The sequence below is a fragment of the Rissa tridactyla genome, chromosome 1 (assembly GCF_028500815.1).
Source record: "Rissa tridactyla isolate bRisTri1 chromosome 1, bRisTri1.patW.cur.20221130, whole genome shotgun sequence".
In the NCBI taxonomy this organism is placed as follows: domain Eukaryota; kingdom Metazoa; phylum Chordata; class Aves; order Charadriiformes; family Laridae; genus Rissa; species Rissa tridactyla.
This window is the reverse complement of record NC_071466.1, coordinates 97,798,604-97,823,389: the sequence shown is the minus strand read 5'-3', so window position 1 is coordinate 97,823,389 and position 24,786 is coordinate 97,798,604. Positions and strand designations below refer to the sequence as shown.

The following is a 24,786-nucleotide window of genomic DNA, read 5'->3' as shown; positions in this document are numbered from 1 at the left end:
TTGCTCCTCCTTTTTTTTGGGGGGGGGGTGGGGGGGGGGGTGGGGGGTGGGGGTGTGGGGGGTGGGGAGACGGGGGGTTGTGGGTGTGTGTGTAGTGAGGTGTGGTGGTGCATGGGTGTGTTCTGTTTGTTTTTAAAGCATCCACTCAACACAAGGCACAACACAGAAACCCCAGTCTTAAAGCTGGCCAAGTATTTCCCCAATGGTCAGAGCACCTCAACTTTTCCAGCAAGCTACAAACATTTAAGTGTATGCAAAGCATGCCATGACACCTCCTGGGGTCTGAGCTCTCCCTCTAGATGCAGCAAGAAACCATGCCAAAATACCAATGACTCTGTACTTGCTTGTGTACAACATGTACATTAATCATAATAAAGATTAATAGCATACATCACCAGGAAAATACTTTAGTCCATCACTCCTAAAAAAAACCAAACCCAACACCAACAAACCAAAACAAAACCCCAACGCCCTCACCCCCAGCTTTGTTCCAGCAGTCCACTGCAATAGCTCTAGAAAGTCATGACATCATTATAAAAGCATCACCATTTGGTAACAGTAGAGGCAGCTTTAACATGCATGATAGAGTGCCTAGATTAACAGCAAGGACTAAGATGGATTTTCTGATGTGGAAATGTTATGCTACAAAAACTGGATTGATGCCACACAATACACATTGCTAGCACACAGTCTATGCTTATACTAAACTTCTTATTCCATCTTAATGTAGTATAAATTGGAATCTTGAACCTAGGCGAGCATTAGCTACTACCAATCTCTCACTTGTATATACTTCATTCCTGTGTTCGAAAAAAAAAACAAATAATGGACCCAAATGTTAATTTTTGAAAGCAAGACAATCCAAGTTTCTATACATTGTACAAATACCATATTTTGTATAAATTCTAGATTTTGCATTTTGACTTATTTTAAAAGACTTTTCTGACTGCATGGAAAACTGGAAAAATAATGTCCTCTTACAGCACCCTCGGTAATTTCCCCCCTTAGGTCTGAGAAAGGCACAGAGAACTTGATAAAAATAGAGAAAAACAGCACGCCCAGCTTACTTTTCACAGAAGTCGTTCATGACACCCCAATAGCTTTCAGGGACAACAAACCATTCACAGTCACCTGGACCAATATTTATATTTACGGAACAAAAGTTGTTATTTTCTTGATGACCTGAAATTTAAGAGAAAAAATAAACACACTTCATGTAAGGCTGACCTATCAAAATAATGCTATGAAAACGCAAAGTTACAAGTACTAAAAAACCCTACATCATAGTTTAAGTATTCGTACATATTTTTATATGACACTTATACACACTACTTAGGTGCTTCACAGTGTTAAGAAATGCACTTGAGCTCCCAGTGACAAGAGAATTCCGCTTTTGTTAGTTTGTGGAAAATAAAAAGCTGGAACTACCAATCTTGCAAATCTGACCAGTACTTCAGCAGTTCCCTTTTTGTAGAAAGGAATGCTTCAGGATGCTAAAGCTTAGATTTTGTGTTTTATGCTAGCTCTTGACAGTCCCAGTCAGGAGCAAGACTTCACGACTTCAGGCACTGAGTAAGACAAGTAGTAAGAAAATCTGTCACAAAGAGCTTTCAAAATCAATGTAGAAATGCCAGTATTTTATCTTCTTTTGACAGCTGGAAAACTGAGCCATAATCCCTAATGGAATTATCTAAAGTTGTACTTCAGAAAAAACAGACCCTGAAATTTAGTCCAGATCCCTCAAGTCTCAGTCCAGTGCTCTAACACAGCACTATTCATTATGGAGGGTTGAGTCCTATCCCAAGACAATAAAGAATCTAAAAAGTGAAAGTACACTGATTTCTATGATTGCACAAGACCTACTTTGGAAGCCTATAAAAACTTTCAGGGCATGCAAAATACAAATACTGTCCAAGTATATAAATCCGTTGCCTTTTTTCCTTTAAAGAATCCAGTATTTCATGCACGAGGTTAGTATGGTAATTACCTAGCACTGCAGAAATCCGGAAATTTCCACTATAACGTAATTTAGTACTCCGTACATGCAGAGTTCAGTTAAACAAGAAATTAAAAAAAAATACTGAATATATACAATTTTATCACTCTTAGGCATGCTGTAAGATATGGAAAATCTGCAGTGCAGTTACATCAATACCACAGCAGTAGACCCTGATTTTTTTCATGCAAAGAGATTATACTCACCTGGTGTTCTGCTTCCTGGAACCTTCATGTACAACTGCACTGTGTTCATGCCCAGGATGGTATGACCAACATGGCTTAGAAGATTTCCTGCTGATACCACACGTACAAAAGCAGGAAGTTTTGTCAGTTCATGGAGTTGCAACTTCCACCTGCAGCAAAATAGCAAATCGACAAACTGTGAATCCCTAAGACTCTTAGAAAAGTTTGAGAAATATAAACATTTTCAAAAAATCGTTAGCACAGGAGATAAAAGAGCAGACAGCCTACTTCTACATAACTTCACTTTTCTTAAGATGGAAGCCAAGATAATGCAATACCTTTACTTGACAGTTACAGAAATTTAAATGACAATTTCATTTAAGGGTGAGCTAAAAGCCAGGGTGACTGGACTCACTCTTGCAGTTAGCCAGTCTGCTGTTATACTGCCAGAAAATTCTGCTTGCACCTTGGTGTACATCTTTTCCAAGTGAAATAAGAGCTGTGCTCTCCTCCCTCTCTAGGCCAGTCAAGAAACAGTTAACCATGCTTTCAAGAGCCAAACGATATTGTGCTACAACATATGTCAAGAAGAGTGTCTAAACACACCCTAGCCTGTGCATACAATTGCTGTCACCAAGAATGAAGTTAACTACATGCTTGTGCTATGGAACTGAATACTTGCATTAAGAAAAACACAGATCTTCAAACACAAAAATATCAGAACTTAAGTTTGGAGCTCTAATGTCACCCAGGTATCTGTGTTACTCTTAATTTTAAAATATTTCCAAATATAAACACAAACCTGACAGGCTAGTTGAGCGGAAAGATAGTTTTTAGCAAAAGCTGCGACTGCAGATCAGAAGATCAAGCATCTGCCTGGGATCCTACAAGAACTATTTAAAGTATCAAAATCCAATTCCCTATGAGCCCCAGGTTAGTTATGCTTAGGTTCATTTAAAGTCTCTCTCCCAATGATTTGCTCTGGGTGCTAGTTTATTAGCAACAATTTTGTATCTACAGATGTAATTTTCTTTAGAAAAAAATAGCATCAGTATGAAAAATTTAAAACAATCTCTAATCACACGCATATATACACGCATTGATCTTTCAGTGACTATACCATAGAAGACCTCAGCATCTTAAGCAGGCTTTACTCTCCAGTTTCAAACACCACAACCTTTTCTTCTGCTCTAATCATTGAAATAGATCAGAATTTTTGTGCGGCAGCTGGTGGGACTGACAGCCTAAACATGCTGGATCTTTTATGTAAATATATACGAGCTAGAGATGTAATCAAACAAAAAATTATTACTGGACACAAAAAAGTTTGCTTTCAGAGTATTTCTAATACTTTCTGATGTTTTTCTGAGCTACCTTCATCTACTCACAGGAAGATATGTAATCTAAACAATATACAATTTATTATTATTACACAATTTTTTTTTTTTTTGGTGTTTCTGGCAGAGGTATCATGGCTTATCCACAGGTAAGCACTGATCTGTCTTTACCACATATTTCAAACCCTGCTCCTGGACAGAGAAGCAAGAGCTATGGAAAAGTGGAAACAGAAAGGATGACAGCAGGAACAAAAGGGAACAAAAAACCAAGTAACAAAAATCCAGAGAAATAAAAAAGAAAAATCCTTTAATCTTTCAATTTCTGTGCAAAGACTGAAAACTTGGTATTGTCACAAGTAATTAAAGCTGTAAGCAAACAGTTTAAATCCTCAGAACGAAACAAAGTGAATGTATTAGAAGGAGGACAACCAAGAAGTCTCTGATGGATGCTTAAGTTCATTTCTGGAAAAATAAAAGATCCTAGAAATACAAGCTTGAAAAGAGATTTTAGGGTGAGACGGACTCTTAACAACAGTTAAAAGACTAAAGGTAACAACTTAGTTGTGGAAATGGGGTTTGCAACTGGAATTGGGTTTATCAACAGACTGACTGATGTCTGAGAAGACTGCGTTAGTTTTCCAGGGGTATCATACTGTAGAATACCACTGTGAGCTGGAGAAACTGTAATCAACTTACTTTTTGTCATCTGACAGGTCAATGTTGGTCCCAAACTTGATTGTTTTAAAAGGTCCTCTTCTCCTCCTCCCAGAGCTGCAAATATAAAAAATACAATAGGTGAATGTGGAAATAGGAATGATGTGTAAAACCACATAAAACCAACTACCGAATTATCACAGTTATACCACACTTACTTATCAGAAGATGTGGATTCATTGTCTGAGTGGTCCTTGTGGTGACTCTTCTTCTCATTTTCCTCCTATAAAATGCAATTGTGGAAATGTTTTTATATATACATAAATAAACACAGAAGTAATAATCTATATAAAATTATAGGTATAAAATGGTAACAGGTTCACAGACATAAGTACATTTATTTCAAGATGCTGGTATAATCTTTAAAGTATCTATATCTAAGATTTTATGTGAATGTTACTGTTATGAAAATTTTTTTAAAAATAAATAAACTTTAGTCCAAAGCCACTGCAAAAAAATTCTTTATGACTACAAATTCAGTGAAGCTCAGGCCAGGACAATAGAAAATGTCTGCACTGTAAACATTTCTGCTAGCCTACATTATGGTTGCAAATGAGCATGTCGGTTTGCTTCATTATGCAGGTGAACTGGAATCCAGTCTTAAGGAATACTGTTAACGTTTTTAGACTAGAATATTTACCTTCCTTCGAAGTCAGGCAGGTCTCTTGATATGAAAATAGGATGACTAGTATTTATAAAATTAATTTTATAAAATCCATTATATAAAATCTTTTGAATTTTTCATAGCCATATGCTATTTTAGCACTGCAGTAGCTAGGACCATGACTAGTGGAAAAAATCTAAAAAATATTAAATGATGTAATTTGATCTTTTTAGCAAAGTGGCCTCAAAAGTCTATTCTAAAGACTTCTTTTTTGGCAAGTGTATGGATGTAGAAGGAAAAAGAATATGACAAAAAGGAGGAAAGAACTGCCTGGAGGCTACCCAAAGATCTCTGGCTTTGAATGGGATTGCTGTTAAATCTCGAAGTGCCCTATGTACCTGAGAAAGTCTTATTCATCCTTTGAACGAAGGACAAAGAGAAACAAAAAGGAATCTAGTGATGATGGATTTATCAAATACTGCAAGACATGTTAGAAAAGCAATGTAATAGTTGTCAGAGGCATAAAAAAAAAGATCACGTAGGGCAAACCAAGAGGATTGCATCTGTAGAAACAGACAATAAAGCTTTCATTTGAACACTGTGAAAAGTCACCTAAGGACAGGTCAAAGCAGTGTTAGGTAAAGAACACATGTACGCTTAAAACAATGTCTTTTTGATTTCCAAGGGGAAAATTAAAATCATCATTCTGAAAATTGTTTTATATATTACATTTTTACCACCAATTTGTAACAGAGAAAAAAATAATCAGAAAATCCCACAGTTCACTTCTTGGTGCAAAACCAAAGCTGAGGCTTTCCTGCTGACAAGCTGGTATGTGATCAGTTATGCACATTATTGAACGTGTACTTCACTAGAACATTGTGTGTGTAATGTTCTCTAGCTCCTCTGGAATGATGTACAAGAATACAATGCTGGTGCATTGTTCAAGGGGCACCAGTAAACTTCAGTTGATATCCTACTGAAATTTATTACCACTGCAGAGGAAAAAAAATAAAAATAAAATAAAATAAAAAATCACATCTATGTGGCAAGTTCTTGATGACTTCAGTGCTCCCCACTTCCCAATGGCATTCCTGTTTCTTTTCCTCAACCTGTATCGCTCTCGCTCAAAACATTTTGACTACTTTCCCTTCTCTATTCTTCAACTACTGATTCATTTTTTCATTTCTAATCCTTTCCTCTCATGTGCGAAATTTAAATTTAGAATTTCTCTTTCCTTTCTTACTGAAACCATTGCTGTTTCTATGTAATGGCAGTGAAAACTGTAATAGTCAATACCTCACGTTGATGTTTGCCCTATTTTCTAATTAACAAATGGTCAAGAATGTATTTTTGTCTTTGTTCCACCTTAGCCTAATCTTTTTATAACAGCAGGTAACATAAGCCTCGGAGGAGTGCCCATAGCCACTTCCAAGGATATGGTCACTACTTCAGCAAAAATATTGAAAAGTAATACAAATAAAATAACATTTCAAACATTTCACTCTGTCACATATGTTTAACAACTTCTAAACTAAATGGCAACTGTTATGTTCATAGCCCAACAATAACAAATATGGAAAGCATCAGCCACTTTTCTGGAAAAAAAAAGTTATTTCAATATTTTAAACCTTTGTGCTGAAAGACAAGTGTTAACTTCTAATAAACCACATCCAAATTAACTCAGGATACTATGAAGAACAAAGAAATTTGATTTCAAAGAGTATGTGAAACTAGAAGCAATACAAGTTAAAAAAACCCAGCATCTTAAACTATAAATATTTTTATATGAATTTTGACATTATTATATGAAAGCTTGAGCTAACAAGCTCTGAAAGTATGTAATAGCTAGTTTTACATTAACAAAATTAAGTTTTTCATTAAGCATTTGTGAGGAACACCCTATATAGTATTTGACCCTCTATTGAAAACATATTCTGTAAATCTACCTGCACTCTTCATGCTAACGGAAACGTCTCCTTTTCCTTAACAGCTTCCATTTGTTTCTAATAGCTGTTACTAATTGGTTCCAGAGTTAGTATACAGTTTGTAAATTGTATCTTAAATAATAACAACAGGCTTACCCTTAAAGACTCCTGGAACGAGGAGGCTTGGTACTGTGCATACTTAGCAATTGTTGTATGAGATCTACTGCTTTCGCAACGCCAGATTTTCTTTGTTCCAGTGGGGTCCCAGTTTTCATCTGCTGGCTGCAGTAGTTGTGTCCTCACTTCTACTATGTGTTCATTATTTGCTTCTACCAATGTCTTAGTAGAGAAGAGTCCTAGATCTAATAAATAGGAATAAAATTCATAAATGACATTTAAAAAATAATAAAAATTTTCAAGAAAAGACGACATTAATACTAAAGTCATCTCAAGGTTTAAACTAAAGCTTTTTTGCCCCCTTAGCCTTCATAACACAGCACACCTGTAGGTTAAAAATTAACACTCATGATTAACACTCAGGAGGCTTTTCTGCACACAACAGTAGAAGCTTAGAAAAAACTTGGCACCTACCATACGGACTGTATTCCAAGAAGCATTTTACATGACTTGTGTAAACAAATCTGCACACAATAAAGTATTTTTTCAGACTATTGTTTTATGAATGCACTTCCATCACATAAAGCATATCCTACTGCCAATTCCTATCTACAGAGTTCAAAATACCGTACACGGTCAGATTATAGATCATTAAATCTAAGCACTAAGACACATAGCCATAGTTTTCACAGGAAAAAAGTCTATCTGTAAGCTTCCATATCCACAGCTCAGCTCCTCTCTGTACTCAAATCTGCTGGATTTTTTGGGGTTTTTTTGAGATGACAGATCAGAAACAGTAGCAAACTGAGAAATTACACATTACCCTAATTACTTGGAATACACAATATTTCCAACAATAAAATATCCACTTTTAAGAACCGAGAGGCTTCTTTTTAAAAAACACATACTTTTTTTTCCAAAGTAAAAAAACAACATAGAAAGTAAACCCACCTAATTTAAGCGCTCCAGCAAGGCCACGTATTACAGTAACAGGGTTGTTTGGATTTGTACAAAATTGATGTAAAGGTGGAAAGAAAGCATCTCTTTTATTTTCCAACTGTAAAATTATAACAGAATATTAAATGTCAGATGAACTTAAGACTTATTATTTGTAAAATAAAAAAGAAATTTAAAAAAAGAGAAACATCAGAAAGAAGACAGGAATGTTCTCCATTTGGGAATGAATAGCTACATCATACAACCCTCTCCATGTTAAAACCTAGGTTCACTCCTGAAATCAATTTGTTACTGTAATTTATTTCTTGGCATGAATTATTCCCAGGTTGTTTCAGCTTTTGCAACTCGGGTTTCCTGCAGTTTATTTCTTTATCTGACAGTAGCCTTGTACATTCTCTAAATCTACAGAATTCTCTGAAGAGCAAGATAATATACTAACTTTCTTTACGGAAGTCAAAAAGCTAATTCTATAGATAATGTATACAAGAAACAGTATAATTAAAAAGACTACTCTCACAGTGTATCTCATGTTAACCAGAAAGGTTGATTGGATTTTCTTATGCTTTTGTGCACCTATGACCTCAATTTTATGCTATAGTCTCCCCCATCTTTTTTTCCCCCCTTTTCTTTTTTTATTGTTTTGAGTCTTTTAAAAAGCTGAAGACATCTCTTTCAATAAACAAAACACAATACAGAGTTCCCAAATATTGGGACCCACGCTGGCACATCTACACAGTGTGTTGCAACATGGTGACTTACTAGCTTTGTACAGACTCAACAAAGCTGTGACAGACTTTTAACAAGGTAGATTAATTCAGATCCAACACTTGGAAGCTCCATTGCTCCCAACTTAACCTAACTCTTGGGCAGACTGCTTGTGTAGTATCACACCAAAGTGCCAACTGCTTCTGGTCCCCAAGTTGCCCTAATCAAAGGTGACTTGAGGTTTTCACACCAGCTGTATGGACATTCTAGAATTTATTCTTCAGTTATCCAGGAAATTGACATCCTGTAATTTATTCTTCTATTACTAAGGAAGTTAGCTCAAACTCTTCTAAAGTTATTATGAAACTTTATTTTCAGAACAGAAGTTTTAACGGTTGCACAAGAAAATACTACGCAACTAAAGTCTGCCTTTTCCTAATGACATTTTGTTCTTAACATCACCTCAACTTTAAATTATTTTTTCTTTAATGTATTTTGAAGCATACTGTTAGGAGAGTTTAGTTAAGTTACTTGCTCTTTTATTCCTAAACTGTCACTTGCAAATAACGTACGCACATATTTGAAATACTGTACATTATATATAATGAACTGTTTTGCCTATTCTGCCAATATTTTGAGTATTAAAAAAATCAACAAAACAGTTCTGAAGCTGTTTTTCCTCTTGTTTCCTGAAGTTCTTAATTTACAAATATTTTAAGAGTCAAACTAAGTCTCAAAATTTTCTTTAAGGTTAGCATTTTTCCTGCTTATACACTAGTTGGGAGAGCACTGTAATTAGAATTCAGCTGTGAATAGGGCATCTTTAAAATAATTACATTATGTAATTCAGATATACAAACAAATACAAGGGGCAGTCAGCAGGATACTTCTGCCATTAGATTTACTTACATAAATACTAGGTGTAGGTGGATTCAGCTTGTCCTTTGGCAAGGGAGGGTACGGTGGAGGCGGTGGTCGTGGAGGTGGGCATTTATCCAATAGAATACTACTGTTAGATAAGCCATTTTTACCCAGATTCCTGAAAGGAAAGAAGAGCTGCCTCTGTCAATACTTGACTAAGATGATACGTATATACTAGTGTCATCTCTTCTGGAAAACAATGATGTATAAGGAGAAACCGTAACTCAAGATACAAATAAAGCTCATATATTTCAATCAAGGATTCTCAGTGTATAATTTGATAATATTCAAAATAATTCCCATTTTGCCTGCCAAATCTGCAACATCACTGCTATTAGGTGAAAACACAGTCATTTTAAATAAAAGCAAGTACGACTCACTTGACAAAATTTAACAGAGAAAGCAGGTTTCAACTAGAAATAGAGAAGAACCTTGTTAGGTTGGCATTGGCTGGTGGATGATCAATTCACAGCAGCTGAAATAACAGAGTCCGGTAATGCTGTGCATGTGCATAGCACTGTGGCAGAGCACAAAGTCAGAAAGTGACAATGCCTCAGCCAAAAAAATGCTGACTCACAGAAACCACACAGAACTACACTAACGACGCTAAATTGAACAATCACCTATCCCTCTCCGATTTACACATTTTGAAGCCAGAAGGAGCCACTGCTGCATAATCCATTTGTTTGAGCAACAGAGAAAAGGACCTACCCTGAGCGAGTTGCTGTGTCAACACCCGAAGGTGTACTTGAATGAGAACCTGGCTTGTTGTATTTGCAGCCTTTCTCTGGAGATTTCCAGATGTGGATAATCCACTGTACGTGTGTGAACAACCGGGCAAACTTGCATTCTGAGCTTAGTCTATATTCAATTTCAAGTCACTATCACCGGGAAAGTATTTATTAATTTACTTAAGTAATACTAGCAACTTAAAATTTATTAATCCGTCAAGTTTTTGTTTGTTAAAACTGACCCAACTACTTCAAAATTCTCCACACTAAGCACTATTCAAATCCTTCTAAAACCTCTCTTGATTCACTAGCTGTTGTTACCACCTCTCAACACCCCACAAAATGGGATATTTCTAATGCATAATTTAGTCATGTATCTTCATAGAACTCATACGTTAAAAGATTTGTTCTAGTAACAACAGTCTTCATCAGAAAACACATCTGACATATTAGATGAAACTCCTAGCAATAGAGTTTGTCTCTAAAACACAGAAACTGTGACACTTGCACTGAGAAGCATCATAGAGCTGGAAGTTGGCATGTGAGAGCACTGCTTCAAATCAAGCTACCACAAACCACGAGCAAGATGAACTTGGGGCTTGAGATGACATCAGACTGACTGTTATGAAAAACACTAAAGAAAAAAAGCAAACACCTCCCCTACCCCAGGCTGCAGCAAAGAAGAGCATCCTGAGAAACTGGTGCTCATCACAACAAACAAGTCAGTCGTTCAGTTCAGAACATAAATCAGCTTTCTAACTTATACATTGCTCCCCTCTGACAGAAGATCAGAGCAATACAGACAGAGACACATTTAACAACTGTCTCCAAAGCACGCCTGTCAAAATACCAAACGCAGCTTATTGCTTGTGCTTAGGTGAGTCTAATGCCATAATAGATTGCAACTTCAAAGAAACTGAAAGAGCAATGTGGAAGCTTTGATTAGGCATCATCCAACTTGGCAAAAACTTCACTGACCAATGCTTCATGTCTGATGTAGTTCTTGCAAAGACCCTAACTGCCCCCAGACAAAAAAATACGGCAATATAAAAATCACCATCACCCAAAGAAATTTATCAACCATGGTTGCATGAATCAGATTCAGTCCACCTATAAAAAGTGAAACTATCACCTGAATAGCAGGTATTAGAATAAGCTATAATTTTTGCATTACTGAACTGAAAAATAAAACCAAGAAAAGCAAATGCATACTATTAAAAATCAAAGATAACCATGACAAAATTCAGTTTGAAGTGATAAACAGTTCTCAGGCAATTTCTGAGGCAAGAAAGACGAGAAAGACTGAACCTGAAGAAAAAAAGGATATTGCTCAGAACTAGCGTAACTTAAGCCACTGTAGTCACAACAAGATAACACAGCAAAAGCTCAGCAAAGCCAGGGTTCGTGGGGTCTTCAGGGAAGGGGGACAATAGAGAAAGCAGAACCTCCTGTACTCTTAGAATTACAGGTCTGAAAAGGCAAAGGAGATACAGAATAAAGCAGACACTACAGAGGAAAAGATCAGATGAACAGTGATTATCTCATAAACCCAGCACTTGAAGCTGATCCCACCAAATGTATGCCACAGTTTCCTATTAAGTTACTAAAACCCTGTGTGGAAATTTCAGGAGAGGAAAAAGGGCCAAAGAAAAGCAAAGCTGAGACAGGAAAATGGTGGCTAATTCAAGTGGCACAGGAAACAGACGGGCAGAGTATTTAAAGTTTTCTTTAACAGACCAGTTTCACTCTATCATTTTTCTTCTGTCCACGAATCAGAAGAATTTATTATTAATAACAGTACAAGAGAGCTACTAAAGAATAACACTACAATTGATAGTGTGCAAAACAGAGCAACAGAAATTATAAAAATCACCACAGAAGTACTAAAAAGATTTGCTACCAGCACCTGAAATGAAGCAGTGTGAGAATCCACTGCTGGCCTCTCCACCTCTGGAAAGAGACAACGGTGGCCAGTGCAAGGAAAGCGAAAGACCATTTTGACCACAACAACCATAAGGAAAATCTCACATGCATCTGTTTCAAGAGTGTATTTTTGGTGAGCGTATTTCACACTGGCTGAAAGAGGCAACAGAGGCAATGCGCAAGAAAAAACAAGACTCATTTAGGCCCTGAAAAGAAACTGGATGCCCAAACAGTCACCTAAAATGCCATGATGGAGGAATGAAGAAAAGGACAGGCTTCATTCATTTAAATTGACTTTCCAGAGAGAATTAGTTTTTTCATAGACTGTGCAGTCGGGAGAACATCTCTCTTCCTGCTCTGCGGGAATGAAAAGGCAGGAGCAGCTGTCAGGCTCAGAAAGGTAAGGACAGAGGTGCACATTGATGTGCAGCGTTGTCCTGAGTCAAAGCTGCAGCTCTTGGTCCACTGGAATTTACTTGATGGGTAAAAGCAACAACAACTAATGCAACTGCTTTACCCTGAGGACCAAACTCAAACTGGCATGCTTATGAGTGACACCGACCTCTACGGTTAACACAGGTGCCTGAATCTCATGTACTTAAGGGATCTCTTAAGTACATCATCAGATTCATACATTTCACTGCTTTCTACGATACATTCACACATCTTCTGAAAACAGCTTACAGCCTTCAGTCTTAGAGAACAACTTCCCCTCTGGCTGTACCAAAACACACAGTTAACCGTAAGCAGAGGTGTGACCCAGTTTGTGTCGCAACAGTCACTCTCCTCTTCGTTATACAGCGCTCACTGCCCAGTCTCTGCTTTTAGCAAGTATTAACACAACAGTTTAATATTATCTAGGGATTTCTTGACAAATGGAGACTGAGGGCTCCGCCTGAGATGATGCCTTCATCCACCTACCAGACTTCTTCCCTAGAGTTTACTCTTTTCACTGCATGGACAACAAGTAGCTTGTAATGCAGCTGGGGTGCCCCTGCCCCATGGAAAGATGGACTTCAGCTGCTCTAGCCTTAGAGACTTGCCTGCCAGAGCCCTATGTCACTATCAAAAACCAAATAAACAGGACCAAAATCTGATCCAAGGCAAAAATCACTGAAACATTTACAATTACATGAAACATATCAGGTAGTTGCTATATGCTTCACAGGCACTGTATTGACATTGCATCATCCTAGTTGATTAAAAAAAGTTATCATGCAAGCTTAAAGCCAACTGTGTTATGCAGCTGTATTAATTTTAACTCTATTTTATTACACAAACTCTCAACTACGTCAATAATATTAAAGTTAACATGATAAAACTTATTTTCCAAAAACCAGACATCATTATCATTCATTACTATCCTTTACATTTATTAAATTTATCACCTTGATAATTTTATTATTTTACTTGAGCCTCATGTCAGACTGAGAGGATTATGTTTACTTCTCAGAAAGCAGTTCCATAGTGGTTTTCAAATCCTCCTCTGGAACTTCTTCTGTTTTCCAAGAATTATAAAAAAAATAAAATCCGCATGAGTGATAAACAACAATTCTCTGGCCTGAGCTCATGGATGTACGTTATACAGGCCTCTGACTTAAAAATACCAAATTTAACTACTGTTTAGCCTTCTCCTTGATTACTATGAAAACAGACAGTGTGTTATCGTGCATCCCGTGATGTGAACATCGTATCTGCCTTTTTCCCAAGCACAGAACAAAAATATTTACTGAACTCTCTTGCCTCTACTGACTATTCTAATAGCTCTGTGTAGTGGTTAAGCATGACTGGTTCTTGAGTTTCTTCTTTTTCATTCTTGGCTATCGTTTCCCTCTTCCAAACGTCCTTTCAGAGTTTTCTAGAACTCTTAGCTTCAGTACTTTTAAAAATATTTTCCCGTTTTGTTTTTAATTGGGAGATTGGAACTGTTTGATGATAATGAAGAGTTCCCAAGCAATTTCCAGTTATCTACACATTTGGATTTTAGGTATGCTTTACAAGCCAAAACAGAGTAAGTCACAATCATTTGCACTTAAGCAGTTATTTTTGTTGTGAAGTCAGTCTGTTTAAGTGAATTGTTATTTGAGGATTAGCTGCTTGAGAATTAACAAAGTTTTACTGCTCAAGAGATTACAGTCATTCTGAAGAACAAAATTAATACACTCTCTTCCCCAAATAAAAATCACATTTAACAAGAATATAAGGAACTGTGGATTTATGTGATACTTTACCTCAAATCTACCAGAATTAATTAATCTACAAAGAAGAACGAACTAAACATTTTGAAAACGTGCCTGCAGAAGAACTCGGCTGAAGCACTGTGATGTACTGTATTTACTTGACCCAGTCCCGATTCAAAACAGAAATACCCAGCCTTTCTTAACAATTAACGGATACAATTAATTGCTTTCATACTCCAAGGTATTACAAAAACGCAGAAAAATGGCTGTCAAGACCCGTCACCCCGAGGAGGAGTCGGTTACTCACAATGCCTAACTTGGTCTCTCTGAGGCTCAGCTACCCAAGCTCCTGCTGTAGACAGTAGAGAGAGATGCGCTCTCAGAGGGGAATTATAAAGAAGTCAAGCTTACATTACACTTAAATGCAAGTAATGCCAGATAATTATACAACCTGTTTATCATGCAATTCCTTACCCCAGCCTTTCACAACCAGGTACTAGCTGGCAATACTCCCAGAGATTTTTCTTTTTAAACCTACAAAAAAAATCTTACAATAGAATTGTGGATTTTCTCATTATGTAAATGTATTTCTAATAATTTTTGAATTCTGTTCTGGTTTTGACCTCAATAGTACAGGTTGGCAGTGAATTTCATAGGTTAATTATATGTTATGTAAGAAGTAATGTTCCTTTTCTTTTCTAAATGACTTTTACATCTTTCTTTCCTATTTCATTTGCTAATCACCATGTTCTTAGGCTGTAAGACAAACAGAATCACATTAATGACTTATGGAAGAAAAGCACTGTAACAACAAGTGGAACTGAACTTTTTCATACGCTTGCCTTTGCCCTAAACTATACATCTTTCCTATGGCGTTTTATTCCCAGATAATTCTGCTTCCCATCTCTGCATTTGCCTTTTGAAACAAAACAGAATATATTACTCTAAGCAGGGTTTAGCTTGTGAAATCACAATATTTCAAATTTTAGTCTTAAAAATTTTGCTATGGTGAAGTTGACTTGCCAGAAGTAATGTGAGAGCAATTGAACAATTTTGCCTTCAAGCCAAAAAAGTTCTTTGCTTACAGACAAAGAAACCTCCCAATAAAACAAGAATTGCTTTTGTTGGTTTTGTTTCTAAGAACAAAACACAAACTTAATCCAGCTCCTTTCTCCTCAAAGTACTTCCCCTCAAATAGATTTAGGCTCTTTGCCTCTTGATTGCCGAGTTCCCAAACCAGTGATTCACTAATTGACTTCACAAAGCAGGCTTAATTGCCAAGGAGCAGCACCTTCACAAAGATCTGCCTCAGGCTTCAACACAGAGCCCACTGAGCAAGGAGATGTCTGATCATTTAGCCTCTGCATCGCTTTTTCCACTCGTCTTCATGAAGCTTACTTCCTACGCTTGCGTACATTTTGACCATTCATCAGACCCTTTTTCCAGACTGTTTAGCCCAGACCAACTTCCGTTTGCTGTCCTATACTTCCACCATTTTACAAGATCCCTTGAAAGGCAGCTGATCTCTCCTGGTCTCCTGTCACTTTCTTTTCTCAATGGATTGTTCTCTACTTTTCCTCTTTGCGCCCCAAGCAAAAAGAACTATAAAAAGGCATGTTAGCCCCTTTCAATACGCATTACCATCAAGCCTATACCTCTCCTTTGCCTTCCCCAATTAAGCCAAATTGGTAAAGCTTTCAAGTTCAGAAATTCCTTATATTTTTCAAATTAGCCTCTCCGTATATCAACATAAAAATGGCAACAGCAACTTTCAGCTGACATGAAGCTGCCCAGATATGCAGATGGTCTCTCTTTAGAATTGTTTGAGGACCTCTTGCACAGACTTCTCTAATTCATTATCAAACAGAAGTTTTGTTTGGAGCTTTGCCTGTTCTTTCAAGGCTGTGAACAAGCTTTAAAAAAATAATGATAGAAGAAATAAGAAATAGCTTAGTTATTTTTTCATGAGAAACAAATCAAGTCAACTCAGGGACTTCTCTACACTGCTTAAAGGAAGGACTTGACCTCACATCCGTTTTAGAAAGGGCAAAGTGATGGACCCTCTTAACTGTGACGGATACTGGATTTTTAACTTCACTCCTCCAGGATGTTAATTAGATGCACCAGTTGAAACAGAGCTAGAAATCAGCTGGTTTCACTTAAGTAGAAATAAACAGCATGAGTGTTAAATCTCAATTCTAGTGATAATGTTTCATTAATTCTCCTTTCAGTAGGATTGCTCACAGGGAGAAGATACTTACATTTCTAAGAGTACAGAAAAGAGCTTTTGATAACAGCCTTTGTAAGGAGACCTGATACATAACGAGACAAAGCAGCAGACTCTTCTTTTTTTACCCACATATTAACAATTGGCTTCTCTAGTAACAAACCTGGAGCAGCTATTCATCACATATTTTCTTCCTTTAATCACATGGTTTTCAATTATGCTCAGAATTACTTGAGGTTTGTCTTGTTTTTTTTTTTTTTTTTTTTTTTTTTTTTAATGACCTCAACAGGGGATTTTCTCCAGGAATCTAAGGAAGGATAATTAATTTAATAGCACACTCCTTTTATCTGTTATTTTGCTCAGAGGCTTAAAGAAATTCAGTTTACTATGTAGACAGTTTACCAAACAAGAATTTAGTTGTTTTATAACCACCTTAAAATTTACTGTTGTAATCAGTTTTATTGGTAGGGAAGACTAACCAAGTCACACTTACACTTCCCAGAATCACCTCCTCAATTCTCTTTCAGCCGTAAAGTCCAACAGCAGTTTAACGAGATGAGCATATTTGTTACCCTACTGTTCTCCAGAACAGCATTTTAATGAGATTTGCATATTTAGTCAATAGCTTAGCTACTGCATTTCTAAATTCCTTGTAGCTTTTCAATGAACATTGTCTAGCCCTTCAAGGGAAGCTCCTTGTAAAATTATCAATTGCTATGCCAGCACCTTCTGTTTGACCCCTTCTCAGCCTCCTTGAACAACCTCATTTCACCGCATGAATAGAACAGGTCTCTGTTAAATATTTCCTCAACATTCTCACCAAGGAAGAAGGATATAAAGAAACTTTTCAGCCTTTGCAATGATCTTGCCCTACTTAAGCGCTCACTTTAGTCTTTGGCAAACCAAAACATTTACCAAGTCTGTTCTACAGACCAGACAATCTATTCACATGTAACAAAAAAAAGAATCAAACAGAATTTTCTATTTGGCATGTGTTTTGCATTTTATGATACAAAACTTCTCCTTTCACCCAACGGCTTCACTTGAGCAGCTTTTATTAAGTCGACTCTTGTTTACATAAAGCAAAATTACAATCCCCCAGCATTTATTTTTGCCTGACTACTTCCATTTTTACTTTATTGTAATGCATGATTTCTGAACCCCTTTTCTATTTTTCTTTTATCTTAAAAAACATCAAACTTCTGTACCTCTGATATTCCTTTCTTAAGCAACAAGCAAAATCCTAGCAACATTAACAAGCATGTCAGGTTTTGGTGGTTAGTATTACCATATTGCTTCCCAATAAAATCCCTCCTGTGAGATGAGGAACTTCATTATATTGTAGTTCACTATCCTGTAGTAGGTCAATTACAGTATCGTTGTGAATCAACTCTCGTGCATTACTTAATTCCAAACTGCTAATAATTTCAGATCTTTGGTGCTCTAAGCACAAATAAACCCGTAGGAATCTAAAAGACGTAAAAAATGGCTTGTCTTAGACAAGACTTTTTTTTTTTTAAACCTGTAAGCGTTTGAAAAAAAGATTATTTAACAGTTAGACTTCTGAGGAATTTCAATGTGATTTACAAGTAACATAAACACTCTGGTTTTGAAGCAAGCTTATAGTAAACAGAGCCAAATGCAGAATGATGAGGAGGAAAATAAAAATGATTAATCTAGAGCTCCAACTATAAAAAAAGCAAGTTACATACACCTGTTCATACCTGCCAAAATGTCTTTTTTTTCCCTAGAGGATACCACCAGGACAATATGGCAACAGACTGTATCAAGCATTGACAGATAGCAAGAAGATTATGCCAGAAGACAATAGAATATAGTTGTCCACGTTAGAGATGCAGCCAAAACATCTTTCCGAACACATCATATGAAATAAGGGTACGTATGTAACAACTGGCAAATATTAGTACATTTAAGGCCCAAACCAGTGTCGCTCCAATATATAAAAGCTAATACTACAGGACAACTCCCCTCTCCCTGTGCATGAAGTTTATTCTAGCAGGTGTTTGGGCTTTTGTTTGTTTTTAGTAATAATTCTTTTCAGTTTTCTATTGTGGATAGCTTTTCTGCAATTTTTACAGCAATCCTAAAGATCAACATTTTTTGACATAAATCCACTTTTGTACTTCAAGATACCATTTGCAGAGATAGCACCCAAACGTGATCCGTACTATGGGAAGTACTTTCAATGCTTTGTTTTTGCATTATCTTGCACTGTGTTAAAATGGAAGTTAACATGCAGTATTGAAGTTCGCAGTATCTGATATATTAGTATATAAACATGTTCTATTCTACTATGTATTAAAGGTTGACTTATTTTGCACATAAGCAGGGTTTTCAGTAGAGTATCTTTCAATATTCTCCCCTCTAGACATTTTTCCCCAACATTTTTGTGCATGTCAGTCATGCACACAGCATCACTAACAAGGATGTTCTTCGCAGAGCTCTGTTCCTGAGCTGTCATGTGCATGCATGCACACCTTCAACCTCAACACATTTTAAAACAAAGCAAGGGCTAATGAGCTAGTTAATATATGGCTTGGATAGCCTTGTCCTCAAATTTACACATGTAAAAAGGGTGGCAGGAAAAAACCTTACTAATATATTATAAAGTAGTCATATTATATAGAGTTATTATTTCTATTAGTACAAAAAAACTCATGTAGACAAGACCTTTTCCTTAACAGGTGACCAGCCCTAGCACAGGTCAGGAACAGTAATAATGAGCACAACAGAATTTTCACATGTCGAAAATTGTCTTTCTGCCTTTACACTTCTGGCTTACCCTAATATAGTTGCAATTGTAACCTTGTTGACAGTCCCACAAAATTTCTCAGAATCTCTTAGGACGCTTAGAAGACATATGCAGACACTTTACAGTAAGTACAGTTTGAGGAGATATCCCGTCTCTAAACTTTGTGAAAGTAGTCAGAGCCCAGACTGAAGCATTTCTTGACCTCCAAGTTGGTAAAAAACCCAAGTCTTTCCTCCACTTTTACCATTGCTCATCTTTATTACCCAGCTTCCTCTGCCTTGTTGAATTAAGGCGCAGACAGGCTGAAGAGGGAGCTCTCAATCTCCACTCACTAAGAAAGAAAGTAAAAGGCACATCTAACACTTCTTGAGCTGTCTGCAAACTACAGGGGGCAAAGTATTACGTTACCTCCCTTGAAAAATGATGATTATGTGACCCTGGGAAAAAATAACAACTATACGAACCCAAGCGAAACACTGTAGAAAAAGACAAGAGACTCGATCACCGCATTAGCAAGTACTTTTTTAAGGGCCAATATTTCCTAATTAGGATCCCTGAATGCTGTTAGAAGCTTTTACATACAATTTAAAGCAGAACATGGTGTCATCCCCATGAGTAAGTTAAAGAAAGCACAGTGGCAGTACCTGACCAAGCGAAAAGTAAATGTGACATGCAGGTCAGCAAGGATCTATAGGTGCTGGCCTTGGTTAAAACTCGGCCCTTCTGCACTAAATTCACAAGTTTGACTTGAGTCTGTCAATAGCCCTTGGCAGGCAGGACTCCTTAGACAAGGTGCAGCTAGGAACTCCGCAGTCAGCACCAAGCAGCGCTCAGCCGTGCCTGTGACTCGCTGCAAGGCCCCCTGTTGGCCCATGAGCCTGGGCGAGAGCTACACCCCGGAACCTCTGCACCATCCGCTCTCCAGCTCCCAGCACAGGAGGAGCAGCCTTGCACCTGCCTGCCCCTGCGTGTGCTTAGTTTGCGTGTGCTTAGATCCTTCTGTGTCACTCACAACAAAGCTTTTAAAATTTGTTTTGGTATAACAAAGCCACAGTTTTTAAAGTAGAAAAAAAAGACAGAAAAATACCTTTGTACTTCCCTTTACTGCAGACCTCACTTAAGAACTTGATGAACAGCATACTGAAACAATCAAAATGCAACACAGAGGAATACACTTTCCATTACTCTCCAACGAAGCCGCACGCAAACTTCTGCTAAGCAAGTTTGGAAGACACAGATCAGCTAAACTTCAAGAAAGAACTTTAAGTCTACCACGATTTCTTTTATGTGTATTTGCAATGCACGCATCCTAACACCAGACATCATAAAAGCTATTTTTATACTCTACTAGCAAGAACACATACATGGTCCCATTTAAAAAAAAGCTGTTAAACTCTTCATTTTTATGAATGTAATAAGTATAGAAATTTCACTTGAAAATGAACATTACAATATAAGGCTTATTATTTGAAAGATGATAAAATAAGCTCCCTTTAGGTTTTTTCCTCTCTTCTAGAAAACTTATCTTTCTAACAGATACCTACGGACAGCTATACCATGATCAGTATTAGTCATCAAATCCCAGTACAGTAGAAACTAGTAACTTTCAGTAACAGATGCAGCTTTTTTGCATTTACCTGATTTATGTGGGTGCAGTGAAAGACGTATATAAACATACTTTTATCACTTTTAACATTAAAAAAGTAATGCTCAAAAGCACCACGTTTGCTACATAATCCCAAATAAAATATTTTGGAGTAAAATACATTGAGATGGTAAAAATTCCAACAAGCATTCTGACACCAGAATAGTACAGATAACATTTCAATTAAAACAACTGTAAACACAGTTAAGTATCGAAAATAGCAGTTAGAGTACAAACCATTCAGTAACCATGTGCTTATGATTCAAGGGACTTCTGTGGACTTTAAAGGCATCTTATGTAACTTTTTCACAAATGGCAACAACTATTAAGACACGGATACAGAAATTACAGCGCCCTAAATGGCAATTTCAATTTCTCAGCAAGTTTGGATTTCAAATAAAATTATTTTGAGAAAGAAGGCAAATTTCTCCAAAAACTACCAAGAAAATCTGAGGACTTTGAGATCGCCTACACAGGGAAGGCTGTGAGCAATAATCACATTAGTGAAGTGTGAATTTGCAAAGCCAACTACCATCTTACAGGCTCCCTGTGAGCACATGTAAACATGAGCTCACCCTACCTTTGAAGGATAATTAATTACTTTGGAAAAGCTTTGTCTAAACCATGTCTAGTGGAGTTTGCTCCACTTTCAATGGAATAAATTATCTTTGTTTAATGTATATTAAGACTGATAACATGGTTCATTAATGCCGGAGTTACAAACAGTACACACAGAGTTTACAGTTAACTAGCTTTCCCATGTAGATAAAGTTTCAGCATATAACAACATAAAGCTGTCTACTTCTGAGGAGAGGTGACTGAACGTCTCAAACCTGTCTATGTAATTAACACATCATACTTACGCCTGCCAGCATATTCATGCCCCATAGCTACACCAAAGTACCTATATACTCCAAAGCTTCATAAAGGAACCTTTACCCTTCTAAATAAAGACAAAATTCCAAGTATTTCTGCCAGCTTTAATGGAAAATTAAGCCAGCCACTGAAATGCTATTCCATTGTCATTACATATATTTTAAGTGTGGGCACTTGTAACATTATCCATGAAAAACTCCTACAATACTTTAAGATACCTAAGGATTTCATTCTGATGATAAAATCTGTTCAATGATGACACAGCACAGTGCAATAATAAGAGCAACACTACATGCAGAGCTCTGCTATTGTGCAGGCTGTCTAAATATAGGGCTTGTAAGTGGTGTGGGGGGAGGAAAGTCTCAGAAAGCTGCAGAATAATCACTGTCTTAGGAAAAAAATTATTATTACTGTGGCAAATACATCTTTCCTTGATGCAGGGGAGTCTATGAAATTATCCTTTTCATTGTTAGAGCCTGTATCTAATGGAAGAGCTGGATTTGAGAGACTCTGTAAATGTGCTTGCTGGATATAACCATCAAATCCCAGCACCCTTTACAATGGAGGTTCCTACCCTCTGACAGCTGCACGAGTGTCACACCATTTCTTTTTCTTTGTGAAGAAGGAAGAGTTTACCTGCCATTTTTGGTGATTTAATGACACTGAGATGAGAAATAAATACCTAAGAAGCACACAGAAACGTCAAGGCTTGGAGCCTGGTGTTTCTGCTACAGTGCTTTTTAGTAAGACAGACCTAGGACAAACATCTTTGCCAGAAGTCACTGCTAAGAACCATTATCTGAAACTTCTACAACCTAGCCTTCCACACTCCATTCCATCCTGTATTACTAGCAATGAAGACACCAGGGAAAACACCATGCAATTTGCACAATCACATTGCAATTATTACCAGGTTTCCCAGCGTCTGGCCTCACTTTTCGCCTTAATCTGTTATGCATCTGATCTAAAATGATTCAACCTTACTAACTAAAGACAAAAAGTGACAGTAACATACCTGCTAATCAACTGGAATATAAGACGAACCCAGACTTAGACCTCTGAAGAGTCAAAACTATCTATGCTGTAATGTGACAGACTTAAAACTAGCTGAAAGACTGCATATTTAAAGCACTATCCACCACACGAACAGCTCCTATACTTGAGCTATAGGTACTGAAACCACCACTATCAAAAGAGGCATCTCTGGTACAGAACTGGTACAGGACTGGAACAACAAGCTGATACACCATATGGCTGTGTGACCACTCAGAGCAACACCAACAGGCAGGAGAAATGGGCCAACAGGAATCTTATGAATTTCAGCAAAGGGAAATGCCAAGTCCTGCACCAGGGGAAGAATAACCCCATGCACTGGTACATAAGAAAACAAATGTTTTTATTTTAGAGGTGACCAAACACTGAAACAGCTTGTCCGGGCAGGTTGTGAAGTCTCCATCCTTGGAAGTATTCAAAACCTGGCTGGACATGGTCATGAGCAACCTGCTCTACTCGACCCTGCTGTGAGCTGGGACGTTGGATTAGATGATCTCCGGAGGTCACTTCCTGGACCTCCCAACTCAACCATTCTGTGATTATTTATCAGTTTTGCAACGAGAACACTGATTTGTAATGACAGACCAAATTTGCATGACTTATTTGTATTAAGGAAAAAAAAAAAAATTTAAATGCTTAATACCAGCATGGAACATGATTGATTTTTAATTTTTTTTAACATTCATAATTTCCAACACCTACATTGATGCTGTTGTGTCTTACCTAAGAAGTGCTTGTATTGTACCAATAACTACGTCTATAGAAGACAACTAGCTAACGAGTAAAAGAAAAAAAATCCAAACAACTGGTTTTCCTTTTGTAGGAGCTGTATCAAAGCTCCTTATAGAAATTAAGCCTTAAACCCCATGGAAAGGATACGTGTTTTGAAGCCATAAATTTATCTGTCATGTACTGATATCAGGTCCCTATTGCAGAAGTCTTTCTTCTATAAGAAAACAATCATATAAAAGTACTAGAAATAAAAACATATTGATGTCACCATTAGATGCAATGGTCAAAAACTTTTTTACAGTTTTAAAACAGACTTTTTAACTATATTCGCTAGAGTAGCCAGAGTTTCATAGAACAATCTAAAGGTTTTTAAAAGGAAATGAGGAGTGTACAAACCGATGCTATAAAATATTTCAATATTCCAAGTATTTTAAGACTCTTACTTTACTTATGCTTTTAAAAGTCTGATTTGTTGTGCTTCTTTTAACTCAAAACCATTTTTATTTGATAAGAGAGAGACCTACTCCGGCTGTCTGGTAACTTGTACATTAGACTGAAATTATCTGGAACAAGACATGATTCCACAACTTTTTCACTCCATTTTCCCTTCACTGAAACTATGTTTCCCACAGAAGTCTGTGTGGACAAGCATCTGAAATAGAAGTGGACCCTGAAAAAGTACGATGGGTATGAGGAAGGAAACAAACATATGGAGAAGGAAGCATGAATAGCAAGATGACTCAAGGCTTGAAATAGGGTCTGCAGTCATCCAGCAAAGATGACCGTGGATAACAGAGCAAGAATGGACTGGGGACCTAGCATGGAGGAAAGGGAGTGTTTGGACCAGCATGGCAAGTGAATATAAGGACTAGCTCCAAGTGCATCACGCTTTCCTGATACGTCAACACCTCCTTTGCCTTTAGTTATCGAGGAAAACCTAGCAATATCTGTCATCCTAAACAGAAGACAACTTCACTTGAAAATGACTGTTTTACATCAGGCAGCTACTGAACAACTGGCTAAAGAAAAAGACAGTCCCAGATCTATGCTAGTATATGAATTTTAGCATGGATTCTTGAACATTATGAAATACTGAAATTCCATTTAAAAAGAAATCACTACATATGTCTACCAAAGTTTCTGAAGTTCTTCTGGAAATGAAACATTAGTAATAGCAAAGAT

The 24,786-nt window shown here is 37.0% G+C and overlaps 1 protein-coding gene across 19 annotated transcripts in view; it reads right to left on the bottom strand.

Annotated features, from left to right (window-relative positions):
* The window catches only part of KDM6A (lysine demethylase 6A), a 162,083-nt gene that overhangs the window by 14,113 nt on the left and 123,184 nt on the right, over nt 1-24,786 (bottom strand). For all 19 annotated transcript variants that reach the window (XR_008468059.1, XR_008468058.1, XM_054211940.1 and 16 more), the window contains 7 exons: nt 9,453-9,582; nt 7,833-7,938; nt 6,921-7,126; nt 4,391-4,455; nt 4,215-4,289; nt 2,203-2,351; nt 1,068-1,182 (listed from right to left, as the gene is read on the bottom strand). Coding sequence is in view for 17 of the 19 variants with exons in the window: in XM_054211940.1 (XP_054067915.1) it covers nt 1,068-1,182; nt 2,203-2,351; nt 4,215-4,289; nt 4,391-4,455; nt 6,921-7,126; nt 7,833-7,938; nt 9,453-9,582 (846 nt within the window). In the remaining 2 variants the exon portion in view is untranslated. The remainder of the gene's footprint in view (nt 1-1,067; nt 1,183-2,202; nt 2,352-4,214; nt 4,290-4,390; nt 4,456-6,920; nt 7,127-7,832; nt 7,939-9,452; nt 9,583-24,786) is intronic.